At 35.5% G+C, this 22,434-nt stretch overlaps 1 protein-coding gene across 2 annotated transcripts; it reads left to right on the top strand.

The window, feature by feature from the left end:
* The first annotated feature begins 1,564 nt into the window (after positions 1-1,564).
* On the top strand, positions 1,565-6,886 carry LOC104596366 (mechanosensitive ion channel protein 10). 2 transcript variants are annotated; one of them, XM_010257470.3, is made up of 5 exons: positions 1,566-2,854; positions 3,625-3,748; positions 4,229-4,522; positions 4,714-4,916; positions 6,408-6,886. In XM_010257470.3, the coding sequence occupies exons 1-5, from the start codon at positions 1,623-1,625 to the stop codon at positions 6,676-6,678; spliced, it is 2,124 nt and encodes a 707-aa protein (XP_010255772.2). In that variant the 5' UTR covers positions 1,566-1,622; the 3' UTR covers positions 6,679-6,886. The 2 variants fall into 2 exon arrangements, with proteins under 2 accessions (XP_010255773.2, XP_010255772.2); XM_010257471.3 differs by lacking the exon at positions 4,229-4,522 and having other exon boundaries at positions 1,565-2,854.
* The last annotated feature ends 15,548 nt before the right edge of the window (positions 6,887-22,434 follow it).

Below are 22,434 nucleotides of genomic sequence, written 5' to 3'. Positions count from 1 at the left end.
GAAATAGAACCGGTTGCCTAGACAGTCCTAGGTCAATCATTCTGACCATTGGTTCGATCTGGTTTTCAAAACCTTGCTTAAAATGACCAAACCATTGAACAGCCTATAATGCCAATCAACCAACCTTATTAGGCCAATAGACTTGTTCGTAGGATGGGTCAGGGTTTCACTCTTCATTAACATATATTTTTTAAAGCTTGAACCCAAGCCCAGCCCGACCATCGGGCCTACAACTTGTGTCCGAGCCCGACCCTCATAAAAAAGCCCGAAGCCTAGGCTTGTGCCCAAGTCTGAAGTCTAAAGCTCAACTTGTTGCCATTGCTATCACTGAACAAAGAGAAAGAGAGAGAGAGAGAGAGATAGAGAAATTATAAAGAAAAAAAATAAAAAATGTATATATTAGATTATTAATATATATAAATTATAATAAATATTATATATTTCATTATTATATAAATTAGTTGGGCCAACCTGGGCTATTTTAACGAATCTCAGGCCCGACCTGAAACACAATCCGGCTTGGTGTTTTGGGCCCAAGGTCAGGCCTGTAGGCTTAACTACATGTCCAAGCCCGATTGGGGTGCAAGCTGGGCCGAGTCGGGCCATCGGGCTACCTGGCCCATGAATAGGTCTAGTAGCCAAGTCAACATGAATCCATGTTAGGAATGCATAGTAATGGTTTTCGAACCACTATTGACCTAGGTGGTTGAATCGTTTGGCCCGAGAATTGTCTAAGCAACCGATTCCATTTTACCCCAAACCTGGTTTTTGGCCAAAAACGGTTGAATCAATCAACGATCCATTGACCCGGGCAGTCGAACTATTGACCCATTCAACAATTTTGGCCATTTTTTTTATTTTTTTAATTTTTGTTGTCAGAACGAGCTATATCCATTCAATTCAAACGATCAAACCATCAACCCGAAAACCGATGGCCAGAGCTGTTCCATTTCCAGGCCGTTTTTTAAAACCATGATATTAGTAGTGAAATTTGGACGGAACAATCCAAGTTTAACCCGACCAATACCAAAGGGTCGGACCATGTGGGTATGTTCTGTGTGCAACTGTCTCTTGATCCTACTCCTACTGGCCTACCTTGGACAAGGTCGTTGGTTGATCATGCCAAAGCGGCCCTCTAACAGATTGATGTAGAGTCCGGTTACTGTTTAACCCGGTCCATTTATAACCCGGGATGGAGAGGGAAGTTCGTGCAACCCCGAGCATTGGCAAAAATTTCTGGCGGTCCTAGAATGGGCCTTTACAGACATTCAAAATGTCCTTTCATTTCTATCGTCAGATTGGAATCGATGCACCACCACAAACACCTCCACCTTGTACTGAGTTTAGTTCGTCCATCAGGGAGCTCCTATGTATACCATTCAGGCTTCCATATCTTCAACGGTCGACATTTATCCATATTTTTTAATCGTATCTGAACCGTCCAACAGCATATCCCTTTTCTGAAACATTTATATAATTTATATAAAATGAAAAAAAAGTGACCAAAAAGTTCCACAGCTTTTACTTTTTATTTTCTCATTTACTAATATAAATAAGCTGTTCTGAAGTACGAGACTGAATACCATCTCTCTCTCATCTTTCTCACTGTGGAGGAAAAACAGATGCAGAATCCAGAGAAGGGAAAGCCGATCACAGACCAAGTTGTATTGGTCATGGACCAGCAAAATCCAAAACCCAAACAGTCTCTAGAAACAGCGCTCGACGACCCAAATGCCGGAGAAGAAAAAACACTCCACAGCGTTAACAATCCAGCAACTACACGGACCCTCCGTCGCCTCAACTTCTACAAGCCTAAATCTCGTTTCGTCGAAATCAACTACCCACCTGGCCTCAAAACCATCCCCGATTCTGAATTAGTCGAACCTCTTGATCCCAAGGAAGACTCCCCATCAACCACCGACGACAGCGACGACGAAGACGATTTCTGGGAGGATGAGCACGAGGAAGAAGTACCCGAGAAGTACCGGAAGAAGAAGAAGAAGAAAGGTTGCAGAGCTGTAATCGAATGGGGCTCCTTCATTATCATAATCACCTGCTTGATCACGTCCCTTACCGCAAAACATCTCAAGAATCAAGTGATATGGGGTCTCCAGATTTGGGAATGGTGCTTGATGGTCATGGTCATCTTCTGCGGCCGTCTCGTATCGGGCTGGCTCGTGGGTTTTCTCGTCTTCGTCATTGAGCGCAATTTCATGCTCAGAGAGAAGGTGCTCTACTTCGCTTACGGCCTCCGTAAGAGCGTCCAGAACTGTGTCTGGCTAGGTCTGGTTCTGTTGGCCTGGACACTCATGTTCGACTTGAACCCAGAAGTCCACAAAGACAAGAAGACCCTGGCAAAGGTATTCCGAGCCCTCGTCGCCTTCCTCATAGGCGCCACCATCTGGCTCATCAAGATAATCCTTGTCAAGATGTTGGCATCGTCGTTCCATGTGACCACATTCTTCGACCGGATGAAAGAGAGCGTATTCCACCACTACGTTCTGGAAGCGCTCTCGGGTCCGCCACTTGACGATGTGGATAGGGTGCCCTCGCATCGCCGGAACCTGAAGCCATCGAAGTCCTTGCCGGCGAGGTTCAGGGACGCGAAGAGGTTGTCGAAGAAGTTTGGATCAAGAAAAATAGACATGGAAAAGCTGAAGAAGCTGAGTATGGAGAGCACACCCTCTGCTTGGAGCATTAAGAGGCTGGTGACCTTCATTCGATCGACGGGTCTGTCGACGATATCGAGGACCGTCGATGATTTCGCCAACGCAGAGTCGGAGATCACAAGCGAATGGGAGGCCCGGAGCAGTGCGCAGCGCATCTTCAAGAACGTCGCTAAACCAGGAGCCAAGTGAGTAGTGTGCTTACTTCTTTACTTTCTTCTTATTAGTGTTTTTGTTGCGCATTGTCTCTGTCTCTTTGCTTGTGTTTTTTAGTTAATTTTGGCTGATATGCGCAAACCTTGCTTCGGTGCTTCTGTCGAATTTGCCGTTGCCGGTTGCGCATTGTCTACGTCTCGGTTTTTCAACCATTCGGAGTTCGGGCCGGAGTTGGGGTGTTGTGGGTTCTGGGGCTATGGTTTAATGAATCGGGTTAGGGAAGATCCGGATTGAACGGTTCAGATGTTAATCATTTTTAAACTGTGGCCTAGATTTTCTCGTGCATTATTGTTTGTGTGATTTGATGGGGTGGGGGCCACTAAAGCTATAAGTACCCTTCTCTAGGGCCTAGGGGGGTTGGCGGAATTATCAGATCCAAGGATATCATCACTCACTCGTGGGAAAACGTTCAAGTATTTACTCACTGGATCATCACAATGTGATCTGTGGCTGGAAGATTAATCGCAGAAAAGCCCCACTAATCGAACGGTGAATAATGTTCTACTCGCCAAGACGACAAGAATACCCTCCAAGCAATAAATAGCAGATGGGGTGGGGAGGCCCGAGGCCGAGAGGGCTGTGCTTATTGATAGAGTCATTGACCTTGGCCCAGCCCATTAGGTGTATAGTAAGTATAGGCCCGGTCAAGAGCTTCCACTCCTAGTCCTAGGATTGCCGCTGCAGGCAGCTGGGAAAAGGGGAGTGAAACTGGAGTTGAATTTTCATAGCTTGAGTTTTGCAGGTATATTGAAGAGGAGGATCTAATGAGATTCTTAAGAAGGGAGGAGATTCATACCATATTCCCTCTATTTGAAGGAGCTCTCGAGACTGGACAGATTCGGAAGTCTGCTTTCAGAAACTGGGTGGTAAGCTACTGTTCCCCAATATTCATGATAAACTTTGGACTCCATTTGCATCCATCCGTCACCTTTGACAAGTAATTAAGGATGGGAATGGAGAAGGAGAACCTCTTGTTTCCAAAGTTCTTATTTATCTGGGCCTCTTGACCCTAACAATTTATAGTTTTCGTATTTGGATAGATCATCACTTTGTATCAGTGGTTCTGACAAATACATACAGTAGTTAGTGCCATCTTCTCTGCATCATTATCTTGTCTTTATGAGTCAACTAGAAGATGGATTACCAATGATCAGTAGCTGGATACCTGCAATGATGAATACTAGCACCCCATCCCACCATTACTTCATTATCTAGTGTTCAATCACTTAATGTTCATGGAGACTCTCAAGAATTAAAGACTTTACTGTCTTAAGCTGACCTTGAATTTCCTGCTAAACATATACTTGTTCACAAAATGAGTTAGGCGATTACCTTTAACTTACCAGGTACGAGCTTACGTTGAGAGGAAAGCTCTGGCACATTCTCTTAATGATACAAAAACAGCAGTGCAGCAGCTTCACAAGCTAGCAAGTGCAATTGTAATTGTGATCATAATTGTAGAGTCCCTTCTTGTCATGGGGTTGGCTACAACAAAAGTCGTCTTTGTGGTCACATCCCAGCTGCTACTGGTGGGGTTCATGTTTCAGAATACCTGCAAGACTATCTTTGAGTCCATCATCTTTGTCTTTGTCATGCACCCCTTTGATGTGGGTGACCGTTGTGTCATCGACGGCGTTCAGGTAAGAGTTTCATCTAATAGAAAGCTTGTGTTCGTTATTCTTACCCAACAGTTGCCCCCCCCCCCCCCAGGTTGAATGTTGTATTTGTTGATTTCTGCTTGAAACCAGGATGCTTCATCCTTGTGTTACATAATTTCTAAGTAACCCATTACAAGCTTTGGACGTTATCATTTGCTTTTCCCTTTTTGCAGATGATTGTGGAAGAAATGAACATCTTGACAACAGTGTTCCTCCGATATGACATGGAGAAAATTTACTATCCCAACTCTGTTCTACTTACAAAGCCAATCAGCAATTTCTACCGAAGTCCAGACATGTCAGACTCTGTGGATTTCACCATCGATGCATCCACGTCTGTCGAGAATGTAACTGCTCTTAAGAAGGCTATACAAACGTAAGTAAATTCCTTTCCTATTCAGATCTCTAAATAATCATTAAATTACACCAGTTATGAACCCCATAGCGTAGGATGTTCATTTAGCCATGGTCAATGCATAAGAACCATATGGTTGGCTGGTTTTTGGACTGCAATCCAGCAGAGAGTATGATTTTCTCTTTTGAGAAATCTAATTCGTTGAGGTTCATTTACCTTTTATCTTGTCTTTTTAACGGGAAAAGGTCTTTTGGGGATTCAAGCGGAACAGTTGGATCACTCTATGTACTGAAGTTCCCTTGTATCTTACTGATCCACAGACAGTATCCCTTTCACCCATCCAGAGGGTTCACTGATACCAAGGAATCTTCCACTGGACAAGTTGAACCCCAAAATCCCTGCAATATGGAATATGCATGGTCATAATAAAACCCCTCTCTTGACAATTTTTATCTAAAGACTGAAACTTTCACTTCAAGACACTGTAAGTAATAAAAGGTGGGGTATAGGGCTGATGGGAGATCAAATAATTTCACAGGTGGTCAATGCGAAATCCCCTTCTGGGTTGACAATTTGGATTGACCACATCATCCCTCCACTTAGAAGAAACATGACAGGTCATTTGGTAACAATTAAAAGATAACAGGTTGCGTAGGGAAGGTACCATCATCAGATGCATTGCAGTATTCTTCATACGACTCAAAACCTTCATTCTGTCTCTGTGCTGGAATGCATCTAAATGGAAAATACGTTCCAATCAATGAGCCTTGGTGGATCACCATAGGCCCAAATATATACCAAACCATTGAAAAGCATCACTTGGTGATATAATTTTTTTTTTCTGCATTTGATTGGATTTTTCTTGGTTGGGTTTCTTTTTTGCTTTTTAGGAGTGTTGGGGTAGGGGTTGCTGAAAATAGTACAAAAATTACCAATAATGAGTTGCACTATACGCTCTTTTTTTTGCAGTGCACTCCCATACGATATAAAATTTGTACTTTGTATCATTTGCACTCATTGTCAGTGCAAATTTTGCATCCAAAAACTAATGCAAAACTTGTACCACCTTTCCACCTACTTTAATTCTCTCATATAAAATAGGGATTACATCATCTTGCTTCCTATGTCACTCCCAAAAATAACCCTCCTACCTGCATTTCTTTCATATAAGGTGGGGATCACGTCATTTTACTTCTCATAAAGAAATAAACCAGAGTTTACACCCAGCCAATTTGCACTCCCATTCATTTACACCAATGCAAATGAAATTGGCACTGCAAACAAACTGAACCATAGTATCTACCCATCATTAAATGAACAATTTGCAGCTCATCATTTCCTTAATTTATTTCGTGTGTGTGTGTAAATTCAGCTGCATATTAAGAATGCTCTAACGTAGGCAATACCTGTTAGTTTTCCTGTCTTTTTCCATAATAAATAACTGTAAATTCTTCATTTTTTTTTGGTAAACAAATATCTGTAATTCTAAGAGAGATGTTTACGTGAATGCAGATACATCGAGAGCAAGCCAAAGTATTGGAGTCCCAAACACTCGGTTATAGTGAAAGAGATTGAGAACGTGCACAAGATGAAGATGTGTCTGTGTGTTATGCACACCATGAACCATCAGAACTATGGTGAAAGGAACAACCGGAGATCAGAGCTTGTCTTTGAATTGAAAAAGATATTTGACAACCTTGGAATCAAGTATCATCTTCTCCCTCAGGAAGTCTATCTAACTCAAGTCCACATGGGGAATGGCAGAATACCGATGCAATCCTGAACTGAATGGTTCTGCTAGAGTGTGGTTATCTCCATGAATGCAAGGAATATCCACGGTCCTGATCTTTTGATGCTAATCCGTCATTTCCATTTACATGGAGTCATGATCCATGGCTTTAGGAGTTTGGCAATGCTTTTAGATGGAATAATCCCAAAATTTGGAACTTTGATGGTTTTATCATATAAATATATATGTTTTTTTTTCGGCCTTTTAGTAGTTAGTGATAATGCCACGGTTTTGTATATGAAAAACACAGTATGGATGCAATCTGCATGATTTCTCCTCATTCTCTTTAGGTTCCATTTGTTTGCAGTGCAATTTCATTTGCACTAGTACAAATTTGTTTGCAGTGCAATTTCATTCTCTTTAGGTTCCATTTGCACTAGTACAAAGTAAGGTGAAAGCTAAGCTAAAAATAAACCAGAATCTGCACTCAACGAACCGATTTGTACTCAAACACTGCCAAGACTGCAATGGAAATTGCACTGCAAACAAATCAGGCCTTTTTGACAAGGCCTTATTGACAACAAATCAGTTTTTATGAAATGTTTGGAGTTGATTAAAAGAAATTAATGAGAAAGATGAGTTGTCAAGTCACTTCAATTGAAAAAATGCACAGAGACTAACCATTAAAACAACAAATTTGACATTTCAGATAACAATAATTTGTATTGATTAACCTAAAATGTTTCTCATATTTTTACACCAATTTCTATTAATCAACCCTAAAGGTTTTATGAAGAAACAACAGTGGTATCTGCTGAAAAATAATGAAAAATACTAGTCGGGACCTATCCAATGCACAGGTTTTATTAAGAAAATTTGAGAAAGGAGCTTTATGACATTTCCAATTAAACGTTGCTCATCTTAATCTAATTCAAGCATTTGTTTTGGGTTATGTTTAATTTATTCAATCACAATTCAAGTTGCACTTTAGTGAGAGTGGCAAATTTCCTATGCTCTAGACAAAATTGTATTGTTTTTTGTATCTTAATGCTACTTTTTTATTAATTTTTGAAATTTTATGGTTTATAATTACTTTTATATTATATTTAGACATTTTTTTACCAAAATATTTTTTGGTTTGTACTTATTTCTGAATAAAGTTTCTTAAGGGTAAGTTTAGTATTTAAAGAAAATTAATGCATTACATCAACATTTTCTATTTCGAATGCTAATGGAGGGAAAATATTTGCACCTTTCTTTTAAACAATATGGGTGGTTTTTGTTAAGGTCAAAACATATATAGGGCAGGTTCATAGGATTTTTAGAATAGCCAAGGAGGTTTTTATAAATTTCCCTATTTTTAAATAGAATTTAAGTTGATTTTAAATTAATTAAACTATATTTAAGTTAATAAATTTTCATTAAATTTCCTTTTTATTAATCCTTAGTAATGATAAAACTAATAATTGTTAGACAATTTTCTACTTGTTTAATATTAATTTTAAATGGATATTAGTTTTTAATTTATCTTATTACATTTTATTAACTTATTTGTTTTTATTGTATTAATAAAAAATATTTTTATCAGTAATAATAATTAGTAATTATTTTTATTTTATTTAAGTAATTTAATAAATTATTTTTACTATAGTTAATTAATTTTTATTATTTCAAAAGGAATATATATGGATTATAATTTTTATGATGTTTTATTCAATGTTTGCAACTCGTCTTTGATTTCAAGGTTCAAAGTATCGACACGTATCGGCCCATATTGGCCTATACATATCGTTTTGGCACCCCACCAATATGCCCCTACATTGGGTGTATCGGTGGTCTAACCCAGTTTAGGGTGTGGCAAAGACCTAAACCGTATCCCTTGAATTAGTTGGCGAAAAAAAAACACCAAAAAGAGTATCAATTCACCTAATACGCCCATACCGGTGTATCAGGCATATCAATATTTTGAACCTTGGTTGACTTAGATGATTAAACCATTCGAACCATCACTTAACCTTATTTCTAATTTTGGGTTTCCTAAAACCTATGATTTCGTCAAAAGCCATTGATTTGGTCAAAACCCATTCAATCTAGGCGGTTAAGCCATTGACCCTTTTGATCTAGTCATTTAGTCATGGGTTATAGTATAGAATTAATGTATTGAAAACTTCTAAAGGACTTAATTTTGTGCTCAATAGGGATGATGTTTTTTTTTTTATTTTGGGTAACTTTTCATGATCTTTGCAACCCCATTATACAAAAAAACACTTATTTTGTTGTCTCAAATTTTAATTTTTGACTCTTTTATTTATAAAAAATTAAAAACTAAAATAAGAAAGTACAAATCGAACCTAAAATAATATATACACACAAAATGTTATTACATTATATCATATTATACATATACAGATGTATGATGTGTCATGGTTTGATTTGTCCAACCAAGACAATTGAACCGTTGGTCTATGACCTTGAGCAAAAACTGTTCAGCCTCTAAGTCAATTTTTAAAACACTAGTTTTATTTGTTGAATGAATTAAACAATATTTATTCTAAAATATAAATAAATAAATTAATTAATTAATTTAAAAATTAAATATCTTTTAACTTAAAGTAGACTATTTAGCCTAATAATATATCATTGAATGTCTCCATTTCAACATAATTATTTTTTATTTATAATTATAAGTTAACATAAATATAAATAAATATATATATATATATAATGTACATAAAATAATAGTTAAATTGAAATGAATATATGAAATGTAAGTACGCACGTGCTTTACATTTTTTATAAGATTTATGTATTTTTTTGTTTTTATATATATTTTTATTATTTAATTATGGCATCATGGATTGACCCATTTGACTTCTATGATTGAATTGCTTACTTGCAACATGGACAAAAAAGGGTTTTGTTTTTTGGTCATTTTTTAAAATATGAGTTTTATATTATTGAAAGTATTGAATATAGATCTATTTAATTGAATTTATTTATGAGAAAAAATGCCTTAAATAGAGAGAGAACAAGATTTAATATCTCATATGGAAGCCGAAAATGACACAATCTTTAAAAATATTAAAAGAAATGCCCATTGGGTTTAAAGAAAAATTAGAAAGCTTACCAAACAATTTTCTTTTGTCACTTTTTTTTATAACTTTTGACTTTTCACTAAACCTGCACATATCCCTAGAAGGTTAGACTTTTGAATGAATGTTGTATATAGAAAGCCCCCTACTTATAGGGCTATAAATGAATCGGATTCGGATCAGATTGAGTAAAATCCAAATCCGATCCAATTATTGAAAACTTGCATTTGAATCCAACTGGATTTGGTTTTAATCTGACTCCGCATTCATTTCTAAAATAAAAATAAAAATTTAATTACTTTTCAACTTTTATATATAATAAATTAATACATATATAAATATAACATATTGAATTTTTATATATAATTATATAAATTTTATATATTAAAACCAATAAATATTACAATATAATTGGATTCGGATTTTAATCTAGGACCGATTAGAATCAAATTGGAATTCAATTTGATTATTAATCAAATGTAGATTGCAAAATCTAAACTATAGATATGTTCAATTTTTTTCTATAATTTTTTATATTTCTATGTGTGTAGAAATAATTCTAATATGTTGCACTAATTTTTTATTTAATATGATAAATATATGATATTATACATGTGCCCTTTTTTTGCAAAATTTATGTTTTTTTGTCTTTTTATCTTTTATTAATTTTTATTATTTAATTATAACATAACAAGCCAACACATTTGACCCAAGAATAGAACTAATAATATCCACCAAATAAGAAAATAATTTCATTTTTTGTTAGTTTTAGATTATGTTTTCATTTTTGTCATCAATAAAAATAATTTTTTATTACCCTTATATTTTAATTTGATTAATAAAAATATAATAAATATGTCCAATTTTTTCTATATTTTTGTAATTTTCTGTATTTATTTCTGTTTTGAAAATTTTAGTCTCTATTTATGAGTTCATGGGTTAACCAATTTTAGTATCAATTTTAAAATGCATGGGTTTATATTTTTAAAAGTATTAAAAATAGATCAATTAATAGAATTTATTAGTAAAAAATAACTTAATATAAGATTTAATAAGGGAGAATGAAAGTTAATACCTTAATATAAAAGTTAATAAGAGGGGATTAAATGAAGTGAAAAGTAATTGTTAAAATTATGTTTTCAACCCTCACAATTAGTGATGGATTAAATTCACAAATATAGATACTTTAGTCAAGAAAAGTTCCACACCCTCATTCATACTTTTATTTAAATAATAATATAGTATAGATGATTAATGCAATTTCAACCATCTTATTTAAAGATTTTATCAAGATACACATTTACCCTATAGATAACAAAAGTTGAAGGGGGGAAATTTTATCCAATGAAAATTCAAGAAAATTACACCCAATTCACACTTTTATAAGTAGTATAGACAGTGTTTTTGAATCATTGTTGACCTAGACGGTCAGATCATTCAGCCCAGAAACTGTCCAGGCAACCAGTTTTGTTTCACCCTTAACCCATTCATAGGCCAAAACCCGTTGACTTTGGTCAGAGAACTGTTGACCCAAGTGGTTGAAGTGTCAACCTATTCGACCCGGACAGTGATTCACGGGTATAGCAAAAAAAGAGAACATCTCAAATATGAGACAAGAAGAATCTCATATTTGAGATCTAGGTACAACAAAGAGAAGAAGAAGAAGAAGAAGAAGAAGATTGTAGAGGTTGCAGATCGGAGAGAAAGTAGATCTCAGGTCTAAGATCTGTGTTTCTATTTTTGTCGTAGACATTGTCGCCATCGCCGTTGCCAGTGAATGTTGAATCCTCCTCTTCCTTCTTCTTCCCTCCTTTCCTTTCTTTCTTTTCTTTCCTTCCATTCTTTTTTTTTTCTTATTTCTTTCTTTCTTTTCTCTTCTTCCTTTCTTTCTTTCTTTTCTTCTTTTTTCTTTCTTAGCTAATATACACATCATCTTTCTCATAAAAATTAGAAGTCTAAAAGACTAATACCAACATTTTCCCTAACAATGAAACCCATCTGAACCGTTTGACCCACATAGTTGAATCGTTGACCCAGAAACCAGTGGCGATAACAGTTCTAGTTCTAGGTTGGTTTTTAAAATCTTGAGGATAGATAATGAATATATAATATTATAGAATGTGCCCAAATTTATTTACAATTTTTTACATTTTCTAGAATTTAATGTATTTCATTATTTAATTATAACATCATGTGTTGATCCATTTGACATGGATATTTGAACCACTAACCCACCACTTGGATGGAAAAACCATTTTGATTTTTTGGTTGATTTTAAATTTCGTATTCCATTTTCATCATTAATACTTTCACATTTATTTTTGTTTAATATGATGAATAAATAACATTAGAACTGTATCAAAAAGCTTTATACAAATCTTATATTTTTCTTTAAGTTTTCTGTATATATTTTTAATATTCATTACTTAGTTATGACATCATAGATTAATCCATTTGACCAAAATGTTGGATTGTTGACCTACTATCTAGATATGAAAATGGTTTCATTTTTAGGCTAGTTTTAAATTTTGCATTTCATTTATATTATTGATAAAATATTTATTGTTTATCATAATTATTGTTGTTTATATGATTAACACATAATATTATTGATGTGCCAAAAAATGTTTCATATATTTTTTTGTATTATTCTATTTTAAAAATTCTAGTTTTAATTATACATCATGGGTTAACTCATTTGACTTGAAAGGTTGAACCACCAACTCCCTTAGATAGGAAAATAGTTTCACTTCCAATTGGTTTTAAGTTGTATATTCCATGTCCATCATTAATTAAATTATGTGTTTTGTATCATACTTATTTTTTTAATATGATATATAATAATAAAAATGTGTCCATTTTTCAAAATTTCTTTATTTTTTTATATATTTTTTGTATATTTTATATTTCTAAATTTGTAATATTTGTTTATGACATCATGAATTTATTAATTTGACACAAATGGTTGAACTACTTACCTACCACCTAGATGAAAAAATATGATTTCATTTCTAGGTTTATTTTAAAAATATAATTCTATTAATAATTATTGTGTATGAATTTATTAGTAGAATTTAATGATAATAAACAAAAGTATAAATGTTGGATTCAATGAGAAAGAGCGTGATTTATTTAATGACTTAAATGTTAAACTTAATTAGAGGTAATTGAATGTACTCAAGAGTATTATTTTAATTACATTTTTTGCCCTCTCAATGAGGATGAAACAAATCCAAGAGGAGGGGTATTTTAATAAAGAAAAAATCTACAAAGGAATATCTCATTCACACTTTTATAAATAGTGCATATATGGTATACCCCTACTATTTCAATATTGTCTTAAAGTATCCCTATTGTTTTTGACAATTGACTAAATCCTCCCCTAGTGTTAATTTTCCATCACATATGACGTCATGTGACTATTTTTTCAAAAATTTCAAAAATTTCAAAAATACCCTTTAAAATCTTTCTCTCAAAAGATTCACAATCGAAGACCCTCGTCATAGAATCTCTCGGCATCATCAGTACTTAAGTCTTGGCCGTTAGACACCATGATCCGGCCTACTCTATTGTGAACTTCATCTCCAGTTCCCTGTCTCAACAGAAATCTGTGGCCTGGTGGACGATGATAGAAAATTATCTCATACATCGGAGATTGGATTGGAGGATGAAATGAACATTGAGATGACTACACGACTACAAGATACCTACATTTGAATCTGGTTCAATCTTGACAGGAACAACAAAGCCATCATCTCCACACTGAGATCAAGAACAGTTTGACCGGCGACACTGACTGCTTCAAGTGCGGCCTCATCCTTGAATGCCAGAGGATCTTAAGCTAGATGGAAGAGGAACACAACAAGAGATGAACATTGCGAACCACGGGCAGACAAATACAACTTGTCGAATGGTGGTGGTTCCCTCCAGATCTGGATCATCTACTGTTGTAATCCACGGTGGAGACACCATGCCGAAAGACCCCTTCATAGCCACAAGGGTGCAAGATGGTATCACAAATGAAAACCCCTTCACACCCACACCATGCTGAAAACCCCTTCATAGAGCAACGTCCACTACTACCGCTTCTCTGCTCTCATTGGAAGGGAATTCTTCTCAAGATGTCGTCACTCTGTTCTTCCAGATTTGGTACTGGAACACGGAAAGCAAACCCCAATTTCTTCTTTAGGAAGCAAATAAGGAAAGGATGGGGAAAAAGAAGGGTGAGAGAGGAGAGAGAGAAAGCAAGAAGATATTGAAGTTTTTGTTTTGGGTAAATTTTTTAAACTACCCATAATTGAATAAATATATCCTTATTGTTTGAAAATTGACTATCGCTACTCTTACTGTTTGTGACAATTGTCAAACAGTTTACACATGATTTCACGTGTATGATTTAATATTATATAATACCCAAAGTACCCTCTACATTCTCTCCGGGCGAAGCCTGATGGAGAACGGAGAAAGGAGAATTTTGACATCACAGCGGATGCGTGATATCTTCAACCTCCGCCAATGTGTTCTATTTTCAATTTCATGTTCAAGAAAGTCTGAAAATGCCCTTGGAAGACCAAGTGGCTTATCTTGTTCTGTATCAGAGAAATGATATTATGGAAGAGGCAAGCAAATCCCAGCGGCCTTCATAAAGTAGACTTTTTTGAGGAAGTCTTTTGGAGACAAATCACGTCTAACATCAGACCCTATTCTTTGCGCCCTCATATACTCATAGAGACTTCCACTAGAATCATTCCTACCAAAGCCAAATAGGGAGGAGAGAGGTTTCTTGCCGCCGCTACCCTGTTTTTTGTCCTACGATGGGAGACAATGAACAGTAACTTCTCTCTCTCTCCCACAACCTCCACTCTCCACTGTTCCACCATCCACCAGCGGCGGTTGAGTACGAAAAGGGCCATTCCTACTTTCTTGCCGCCGAGAGGAGAGAGGTTACTTGTCGCCGCTACTCTATTTTTCGTCCCAAGGTGGGAGACGATGAACAGTAATTTCTTTCTCTCCCACAACCTCCACTCTCCACTGTTCCATTGTCCACCAACGGCGATTGAGAACGAAAAGAACCATTCTTACCAAAGCCAAACAAGGAAGAGAGAGATTTCTTGCTACTGCTACTCTATTTTTCGTCTCAAGGTGGGAGACGATGAACAGTACTTTTCTCTCCTACAACCTCCTCTCTCCACTGTTCCACCGTCCACCAACGGCGGTTGCACCGCTAGTACCCACTCCCATATCTGCTCTCTCTCTCTCTCTCTCTCTCTCCAGATCTAATGGTCGCAGCTTCGGAGGAGCGACGGCAAGAAATTAAGCTGCACCTTGAGAGACGTTACTGTTTTTCCACTACAGTAACTTTTCTCTCCCACAACCTCCAGATCTAATGGTCGTTGCTGTCCAGATCTCAAGCTGCACCTTGAGAAGTCACTGTTCCACCTTGAAACGTTACTGTCCGGATCTGGAAGTTGTGGGAGCTTGATTACACTATCAAAGGTGGTCTCAAGCTGCAACCATTAGATCTGTCGGTGATGAATGGTTACTGTTCCAGATCTAATGGTCGCAGCTTTGATGAACAGTAACACTATCAAAACGGTCGCAGCTTCGGACCGTTTCTGTGTTATTTCTCTTGCTGTAAGACACGTGGTCAGCTATCGAAACAAGTTGAGACTCGCTGTTTTCTCCCTGTTTCGCCGATTGAGTGTTTGAAAGGATCAGAGGAGGGGAGGGCAACAGAGATCGTAGAAGGGTAAAATGGACATTTGATTTTTGTTTGTTTATATTTAACGACGCTCGAAAGATTTAGACAATTGTCAGAAACGGTAAGGATTCCCTTAATCAATTAACTGAACCATAAGGATAATTTAAAAAAATTTACCCTTTTCTTTTTTATTGAGAGCCTCCATCCATGCAGTCAATCAAAAGCTTATTGAACACTTTAGTTATTTTGTTCAATTTAAAATGAAAAAAAATTCAATAAAAAAACAGAAAAAAGGATAAGTGATTCTCAAAAATAACCATAATATATAGATATAGAAGGCGGCAAACTAGTCAAACAAGGTTTCAATACCATAACAGATCTAAAACTGCATCAATAAATATCAAATTGACATTAGGAAAGTAGAAAACATTATTGTGTCCGCTCTGCTTAAAATTGGTTTTAAGGCTTCTCATAAAATATCCGTCAGTGTAGAAGGTTTTCGAAAGCTGGCCTCTCCGATGCAATAACTCTTAGCTTGGCGTTGTATGCATTCATGGTCCAAGGTAGTGAGCTATTATACTATGTATATGCCCAAACATGAGTTGAATAGGTAAAGCTAGTTCAATATATAGAGAAAAATGAAACAAGAAACAAGAAATAATTAATCAACTTTCTCATTGATGGTGCGCAACTTGGATATTCCTAGCTGGAAAATGATCTGAACACCAGTTGTGTGGCGAGCTGGATCAAGCTGCACAAGATAATAGATCAGAGAATTCGGGGTGGCTAACCCGATGAGATCGCTTCGATGCTTAAGTCAGTATTATATTATGGATGTGAGTTGAATACTTAAATGCTAGGGTGCTAGTGAGTAAATAATCACGCGTACCTCTCTTTTTTGTCCTCTCTGGGTCTTTGGGGTTGGTGCCTTTATATAGGCATTGTTCAGTGTTAGGCTTCACGCACCGCATCTGAGATTTCCGGGAGATCGTGCCTAACCGGTCTGAAATCCTTGGAGGTAAACATCATGCACATTGACCACTCTCTGGAATGTTCGTTACGTGGGCCAACTTCCAAGAATCGTGGGAGTGTCGGGATATGCATGCCGAATTTATCGGCAAGAACGTCTTGCAGGTCGCCACCTGGACCTCAGTCCGGCTGGCACGCCCTTGAGGGAGTTTGCTCCTTGCGTTGAGTTCATTTTGGCCAGTGACGAGGTGCTGCAGGTCGGCCTTGGATGAGGTCCTTCTAGCCGACCTGAGTTGTGGTCAAGGTTGCTAGGTTGGCAATGAAGGCAGGTCGTTGTGTCTGGACGAAGAGAAACTACAATGTGGGACTCCAAGTCATTGCTTAGGTGGTGTCTATGTGTCAACTAGCTGTTCCAAGATGCCATGTGTCATAATGTCATTGGAAGGCCAAATCCGCCCTCATCACTCATGGTTCATTCAACCCACCCATTTACTTTGTGCGTCAAATGGTTAAACAACTCATAGCTAGTGTATATTTAAGTGGGTTTGGTTCTGGCTATTACTTCCCATTTGGGGCAATGCCATCTCCTCCCAAAATCTGTTTCCTCACAATTCTCTTTTCCCAATCTCCTTCCCTCTTCTCTCTCCATCTCCCGATCTCATTCATCTTCTCTCTCTCCTCCCATTGTCTCTTATCTCGCCAGAATTATTTAAATCGGTACCAATTTTATATATCTGGTTCAACCAATGCAACAAAGAGACACTATTATGACCCAAAGAGTATTTTATTTCTCAAATATTTATATAGATTTGAATATATACTTATGGCTCAAAATAGGTGGGTTAAGTTGGGTTTCAACCCAAATCTATGTTAAAAATGTGGGTTATTAATGGATGTAAGTAGTTGATAGAAGGGTTGGTCTCAAACCCACATTCAATTCAATCCAATCCAATCCATTCATTTTCCACCCCTAAAGAAATTGCAGTCTCAAACAAGTAGACCTATTCATGGGCCAGGTAATCCCACAATCCAACCCCAGATTAGCTCCTTCTTAATCAGGGTTTGGATAGGAATTTAGACCCACAGACTCGGTCCTGAATGTATTTATAATGATATAAAGGCAAATGTTTGCCCAAACTCAGCCTGGCCTGACCTGTGAATAGGTCTATAAACAACCAATAAATAACACACAACACAAATTTTTGAGCTGCAGTCTGGATCTCTCTCTCTTAGGGATGGCAATTTCATGGGAAATTTTGGGTATTTGACCTATCCCGACCCGAATAGGACCCGTTTATCAAAACCCTATAAGATTTGGGATTTTATATTAAAACCCTATAGGGTTTAGGACGGGTTTAGGCTTTGACTTTAGGATATCCAATACCCAATACCCAGTTTTATTTGACACAAGTACCCATTCTTGATACATGATTATAAACCCGGCTAATATATATATATATATATATAGAGAGAGAGAGAGAGAGAGAGAGAGAGAGTATAAAATAATTTATAATATATAGTATATTATGAGAATTTCTTTCTTTTTTAGGTCAAGCTCCAATCCTTCAACCTTCATGTTTATTTGTTTACCCATTTACCCCTAAGGTTTAATAGTTATGAACAAGAGTCCAAGACCTATTGACGAGTAACTTTTATTTTCTTTTAATATTTTGTTCTTTGAAATTAAAAACTTATTTGTTTACCCATTCTCTTATGTCACTTAGTTTTATTTATTTTTTGACTTATACTATATTTGTTTTGCTCTTTTATATGGAAGGGTTCTATGTAATGTTGGTTGATAATGAACTTTGGAGAACATTTTTTATTTACTTAATAATGAACTTGGATATGAATACAAGTATCAAACAATATATTAATTAAGAGTCCAAGACACAAAACATTTGAACTTATTATATTTATCTTAATAATTACTATATCAATTATTTTCTATTTTATTATTTTTATCTTTTAACATTAACAAAATGGCCAATCAATTATTAAATTCTCAAATATAAATTAAATTACCATTTTACAATTTATAAAAATATATAATTTTTACTTAAAATATATCAAATCTGTTAAATTTTCTAAGATATATATCATATGAAAATTCATAATTTTTAATTACTGAAATAATTATATCATTATTAAAATTTGAACTTCTATAATTTTTTTGAAACTAAAACTCTTTTTTTTTCATATAAATGTAAATTAGTGTATTTGATAGATTCAATTTAATATTATATTCTTGAATATTTTGTAAACAATTTTTTTTTGTTTTGTTTAAATGATAAATATAGTGTTATTTAATATAAATTAAAATATTAACTAATAATTTTGGCCTATCATTAACTGATTTGGCTTCAAATCATGCTTTAAACATTAATAAACTTTTTTCAATAAAATTTGAATTGAAAATTTAGATGAATTTAAAACCGATTTAAGGTAAAAAGTACAGACGAATTCAAAAATAAATAGTAGAATTTACACGATTACCCTACTTGTTGCCATCGGTTGCCACCCCTTGTGTCTCTATATATAAAACAACATGTGGGACGGCATAATTGTTTTGGGTCTTATCACGAAATAAAGGGGGCTGTATATGTTTGTGGTTATGATATTCGATATTCCCCACTCGAAGAGAAGAGTGATCATCTTCACTACAGCCTTTTGGTCATGTCATGGGATGGGAACCATCAATCATGTCATGTGTATTTCTTACAGGATTGCACATGTGGTCCATCCATGGTTGACAGTCAGTTTGTATTCCTCCACATGACAAAAAATAGCTTGCTTCATCTAGAAAACCTTTTCCCTTTTATTTTGATTCAGATCAGATTGGTGTGGTTTGGTATTCAACACATTTATTTTTTGCTAGAAGTTTTTTTTTTTTTTTTTTTTTACTTTTAATTTGAATCCAAACAAATTAAAATGGATATATACCGAGTTCGTCAGCTTTTTTTCTTTCTAATAACTTATGCATCCACTGGCCACTGCTGATATATATATTGACAACTATACACTTTGGTATTTAGTAATAGGTGAATGCCACATTAAAAGATTTGACTTCTATTTATAAACTTCACAAAAGGCTGTAGATTGAATACCACCTAATTGGTTACCTTTACTCAGCATTATTGCAAACGAAATTGTACTAGATTACCCCTGTCATGGGTGGGGCCTATATATGGGACCAAAAAGTGGAACCAAAAATTAGGGTATTTCCAGTTGCATTTTACACAAATTTTATTTTGGATCTTATACAAGTTAAATGGGATTTAAGGGAGATCACAGCTCCGCCTACAAGGGGACGCCCCACAGCACATTCCCGCTGTGTATTGGGAATATTTTTCAATGATGATATCATCAGAACGGGTATTATCATCGGGAGATGTTCCTATTGCTCGGCAAGGAAGTGCTGTGGGGTGGAGAAATCGAGTCGAGCCGAGCTTTTTATAAGTCGAGTTCGAATAATTCGTGAAGAACTTAACTCGTGGCCACTCCTTCTCTCTGCATGTTCAAGTTTCTTGAATCTCAAACTAGGGGGATGGTTTGGCTTCAAGGAGATTGTTTGACATTAGGGGTATCCACAAGCTAAGATTTTCACAAGCTGTTCGAACTTGGTTTGTAAAAAGCTTGGTTTGTCTCGGTCTAAACTGAGTTTTGAGCCAAATTTGAGCCTAGTATATAGGCTATTTACTAATTGAGCCAAGTTTGAGCCTAATAAAACTCGACTTGTGAGGCTTGCAAGCTTAATCGAGCTTTTACATATATATGTATAAATAAAAAACAATTTATATATATTTTTTATTTTTATAAAAATTTAACTCACAATCAAGCTCGAGCTGAGCCGAGCTCAAACTTCCATGCTTTTGTCTCGGGCCAAATTTGAGATCAAGTTTCTAACTCGAATCAAACTCGAACTTTCAAGTTTTTGTCTCGAGCCAAATTTGAGCTCAAATTTCTAGCTTGAATCAAGCTCAAACTTTCAAGCTTTTGTCTAGAGCCAAATTCAAGCTCAAGTTTATAACTCAAGTCTGACACATTAACCAGCCGAGCTTGCTATAGGCAGATATTCTGCTCAGCTTGACTCAAATCCACTCCTACTTGACATGATGCCGTAGAAGCCTGGTTTTTTGGGATGCTATGATCACTTGGATATGTTCAACGTGGAATGCTAGAGAGGCAATCCAACTGTTCTATTATAAGCAATCAAAGTCGATGGAACCAAATGATCATAACAATGGTGAATGTCTCACAAGCTTGTGCTGGCAGAGGGCTCTAGAGCTTGGATGAGAAGCTCATTTCTATGTGGGTTGGAACAGCATGGACTAACTCTTATTGAACTGTATTAAATATGGAAGTATAGAAAATGCTTGTTTAGTTTTGAATGAAATTGATAAAGCAACAAGCTAGCTGATGCTGTTATCTCACCAGATTCAATAATTTAGGGTGCATTACTTATTGTTTGTGGAACCGATTGAAAATGTTGAATTGGCAATTAAAGTGAGAGAAGACTAACTTTCATCGTGAGATCCTGATTAGGTTTTTGTAATTTGTTATTGAAATTTCTGCTTTTGCAGGTAAGTAGAAGTATGTTACAGATAGTGAGGAGATTGGTGAACGACAAGGGCATTAAGAAGCCTTCTACTTGTTGTAGTTGGATGGAACATAGAAGTAGATAGGGTTGTCCACAAGTTTCTTATCAAAGAGCCCATCTGCAGTCTGTGGAGATCTATGACACACTCCATACTCTAGTTAAACACTCCAAGGTGAAAGGGCATTTACACAATTTTGATTTTGATTTTGATTTAAAGCATGTTAATGGGATATGTTTTTTTTGAATGAATAAGTTTTTTGTTTTTTTAGATAAAAAGAATATGAGCTTAATTACTTTTCTTTGCACCATAATTGTAGGATATGGCCATGAAACATGAAACCTAAATCTGTTTGAATGGGTTCCTTTCATTATCTGCTCGAAGCCCTACTAAACCACAATAACGGCAATTCATAATAGTAATCCTAGGCTGTAAACGTACTTTGACCACATTGAATTCAATATACAGTGGCATAGTAAGAACCCCAAATTCCAAAGCCCAAAAACAGTAGACACGAATCTCCTATATATCCTATCCAAACGCAACCTAAGTTGGGGTTGATTTGTGATTTACCGATCAGATGATAGGCTTAAAATCTAAAATGAAACCATCTCTTTGAAAGCAATATTTTAAAAAATGATTAAGAACCGGAACTGTTTTGGCCACTAGTTTTCAGGTCGATGGTTCGACTATTTGGTTCGGACAGATGGGCCATTCTAACAAAAAACTATAAAAATAAAAAATTACCCAAAATTGTTGAACGAGTTGATGATTTGACCACCTGGGCTAATGGATTGTTGACTGATTTAGTGGTGTTTTTGACCAAGGACCAGGTTTGAGGTAAAACAGAACCGATTGCCTAGACAATTTCAGGGCCGAACAATCTGACCATCTGGGCCAACAATAGTTCAATAACCATGCTTGAAATGCTTGAAAGCGTTTATGATGGGGTTTCTGTCCAAATTAGGAAGCTAAAAGTATGGCTATAATAGGGTTGGATTTGGATCGTATCAGGTACATCCGAATCCAATCCAATTGTTGAAACTTCAAATCTGATACGAAATATCAAAATTTGGATTTGATATGATATGCTTTATTATCATTAAAACAAGAAAATCTTAAAATAATTATTTTTTAATTATACATAAAAAGTAATTTATATTTTTATATAAATTATAATATAATCTTAACCTATCTATCTATATATATATAGTAAGACGGTCCACATAACCATGCCTCTCCTTGCTCCAAGCCCTCCTTCCTAATTTTCCATTTTTTTGAATTTTTTATTTTTTTAATTCCACATAATCAATATATATATATATATATGACTAATTTAATATTTTTCATATTTATTATATATTTGTAATTAGTGTATTTTTTTTAGAAATCTATTGTATTTTCATTATAAATTTATTTTCAATAATTGTGTATTTTTACTATAAATTTT

This window comes from Nelumbo nucifera, chromosome 1 (assembly GCF_055504915.1).
Source record: "Nelumbo nucifera cultivar China Antique chromosome 1, China Antique-T2T, whole genome shotgun sequence".
Lineage (NCBI taxonomy): Eukaryota > Viridiplantae > Streptophyta > Magnoliopsida > Proteales > Nelumbonaceae > Nelumbo > Nelumbo nucifera.
Note: the sequence above shows the minus strand (reverse complement) of the source record. Positions and strands in the feature narration are given on the sequence as shown.

Excerpts from the sequence above, each read along its gene's own strand:
- LOC104596366 (XM_010257470.3), top strand. The coding sequence starts at position 1,623 with ATGCAGAATCCAGAGAAGGGAAAGCCGATCACAGACCAAGTTGTATTG. Across the intron at positions 3,749-4,228 it reads CTGCTTTCAGAAACTGGGTG|GTACGAGCTTACGTTGAGAG; the intron begins GTAAGCTACTGT and ends TTAACTTACCAG. Across the intron at positions 4,917-6,407 it reads CTTAAGAAGGCTATACAAAC|ATACATCGAGAGCAAGCCAA; the intron begins GTAAGTAAATTC and ends ACGTGAATGCAG.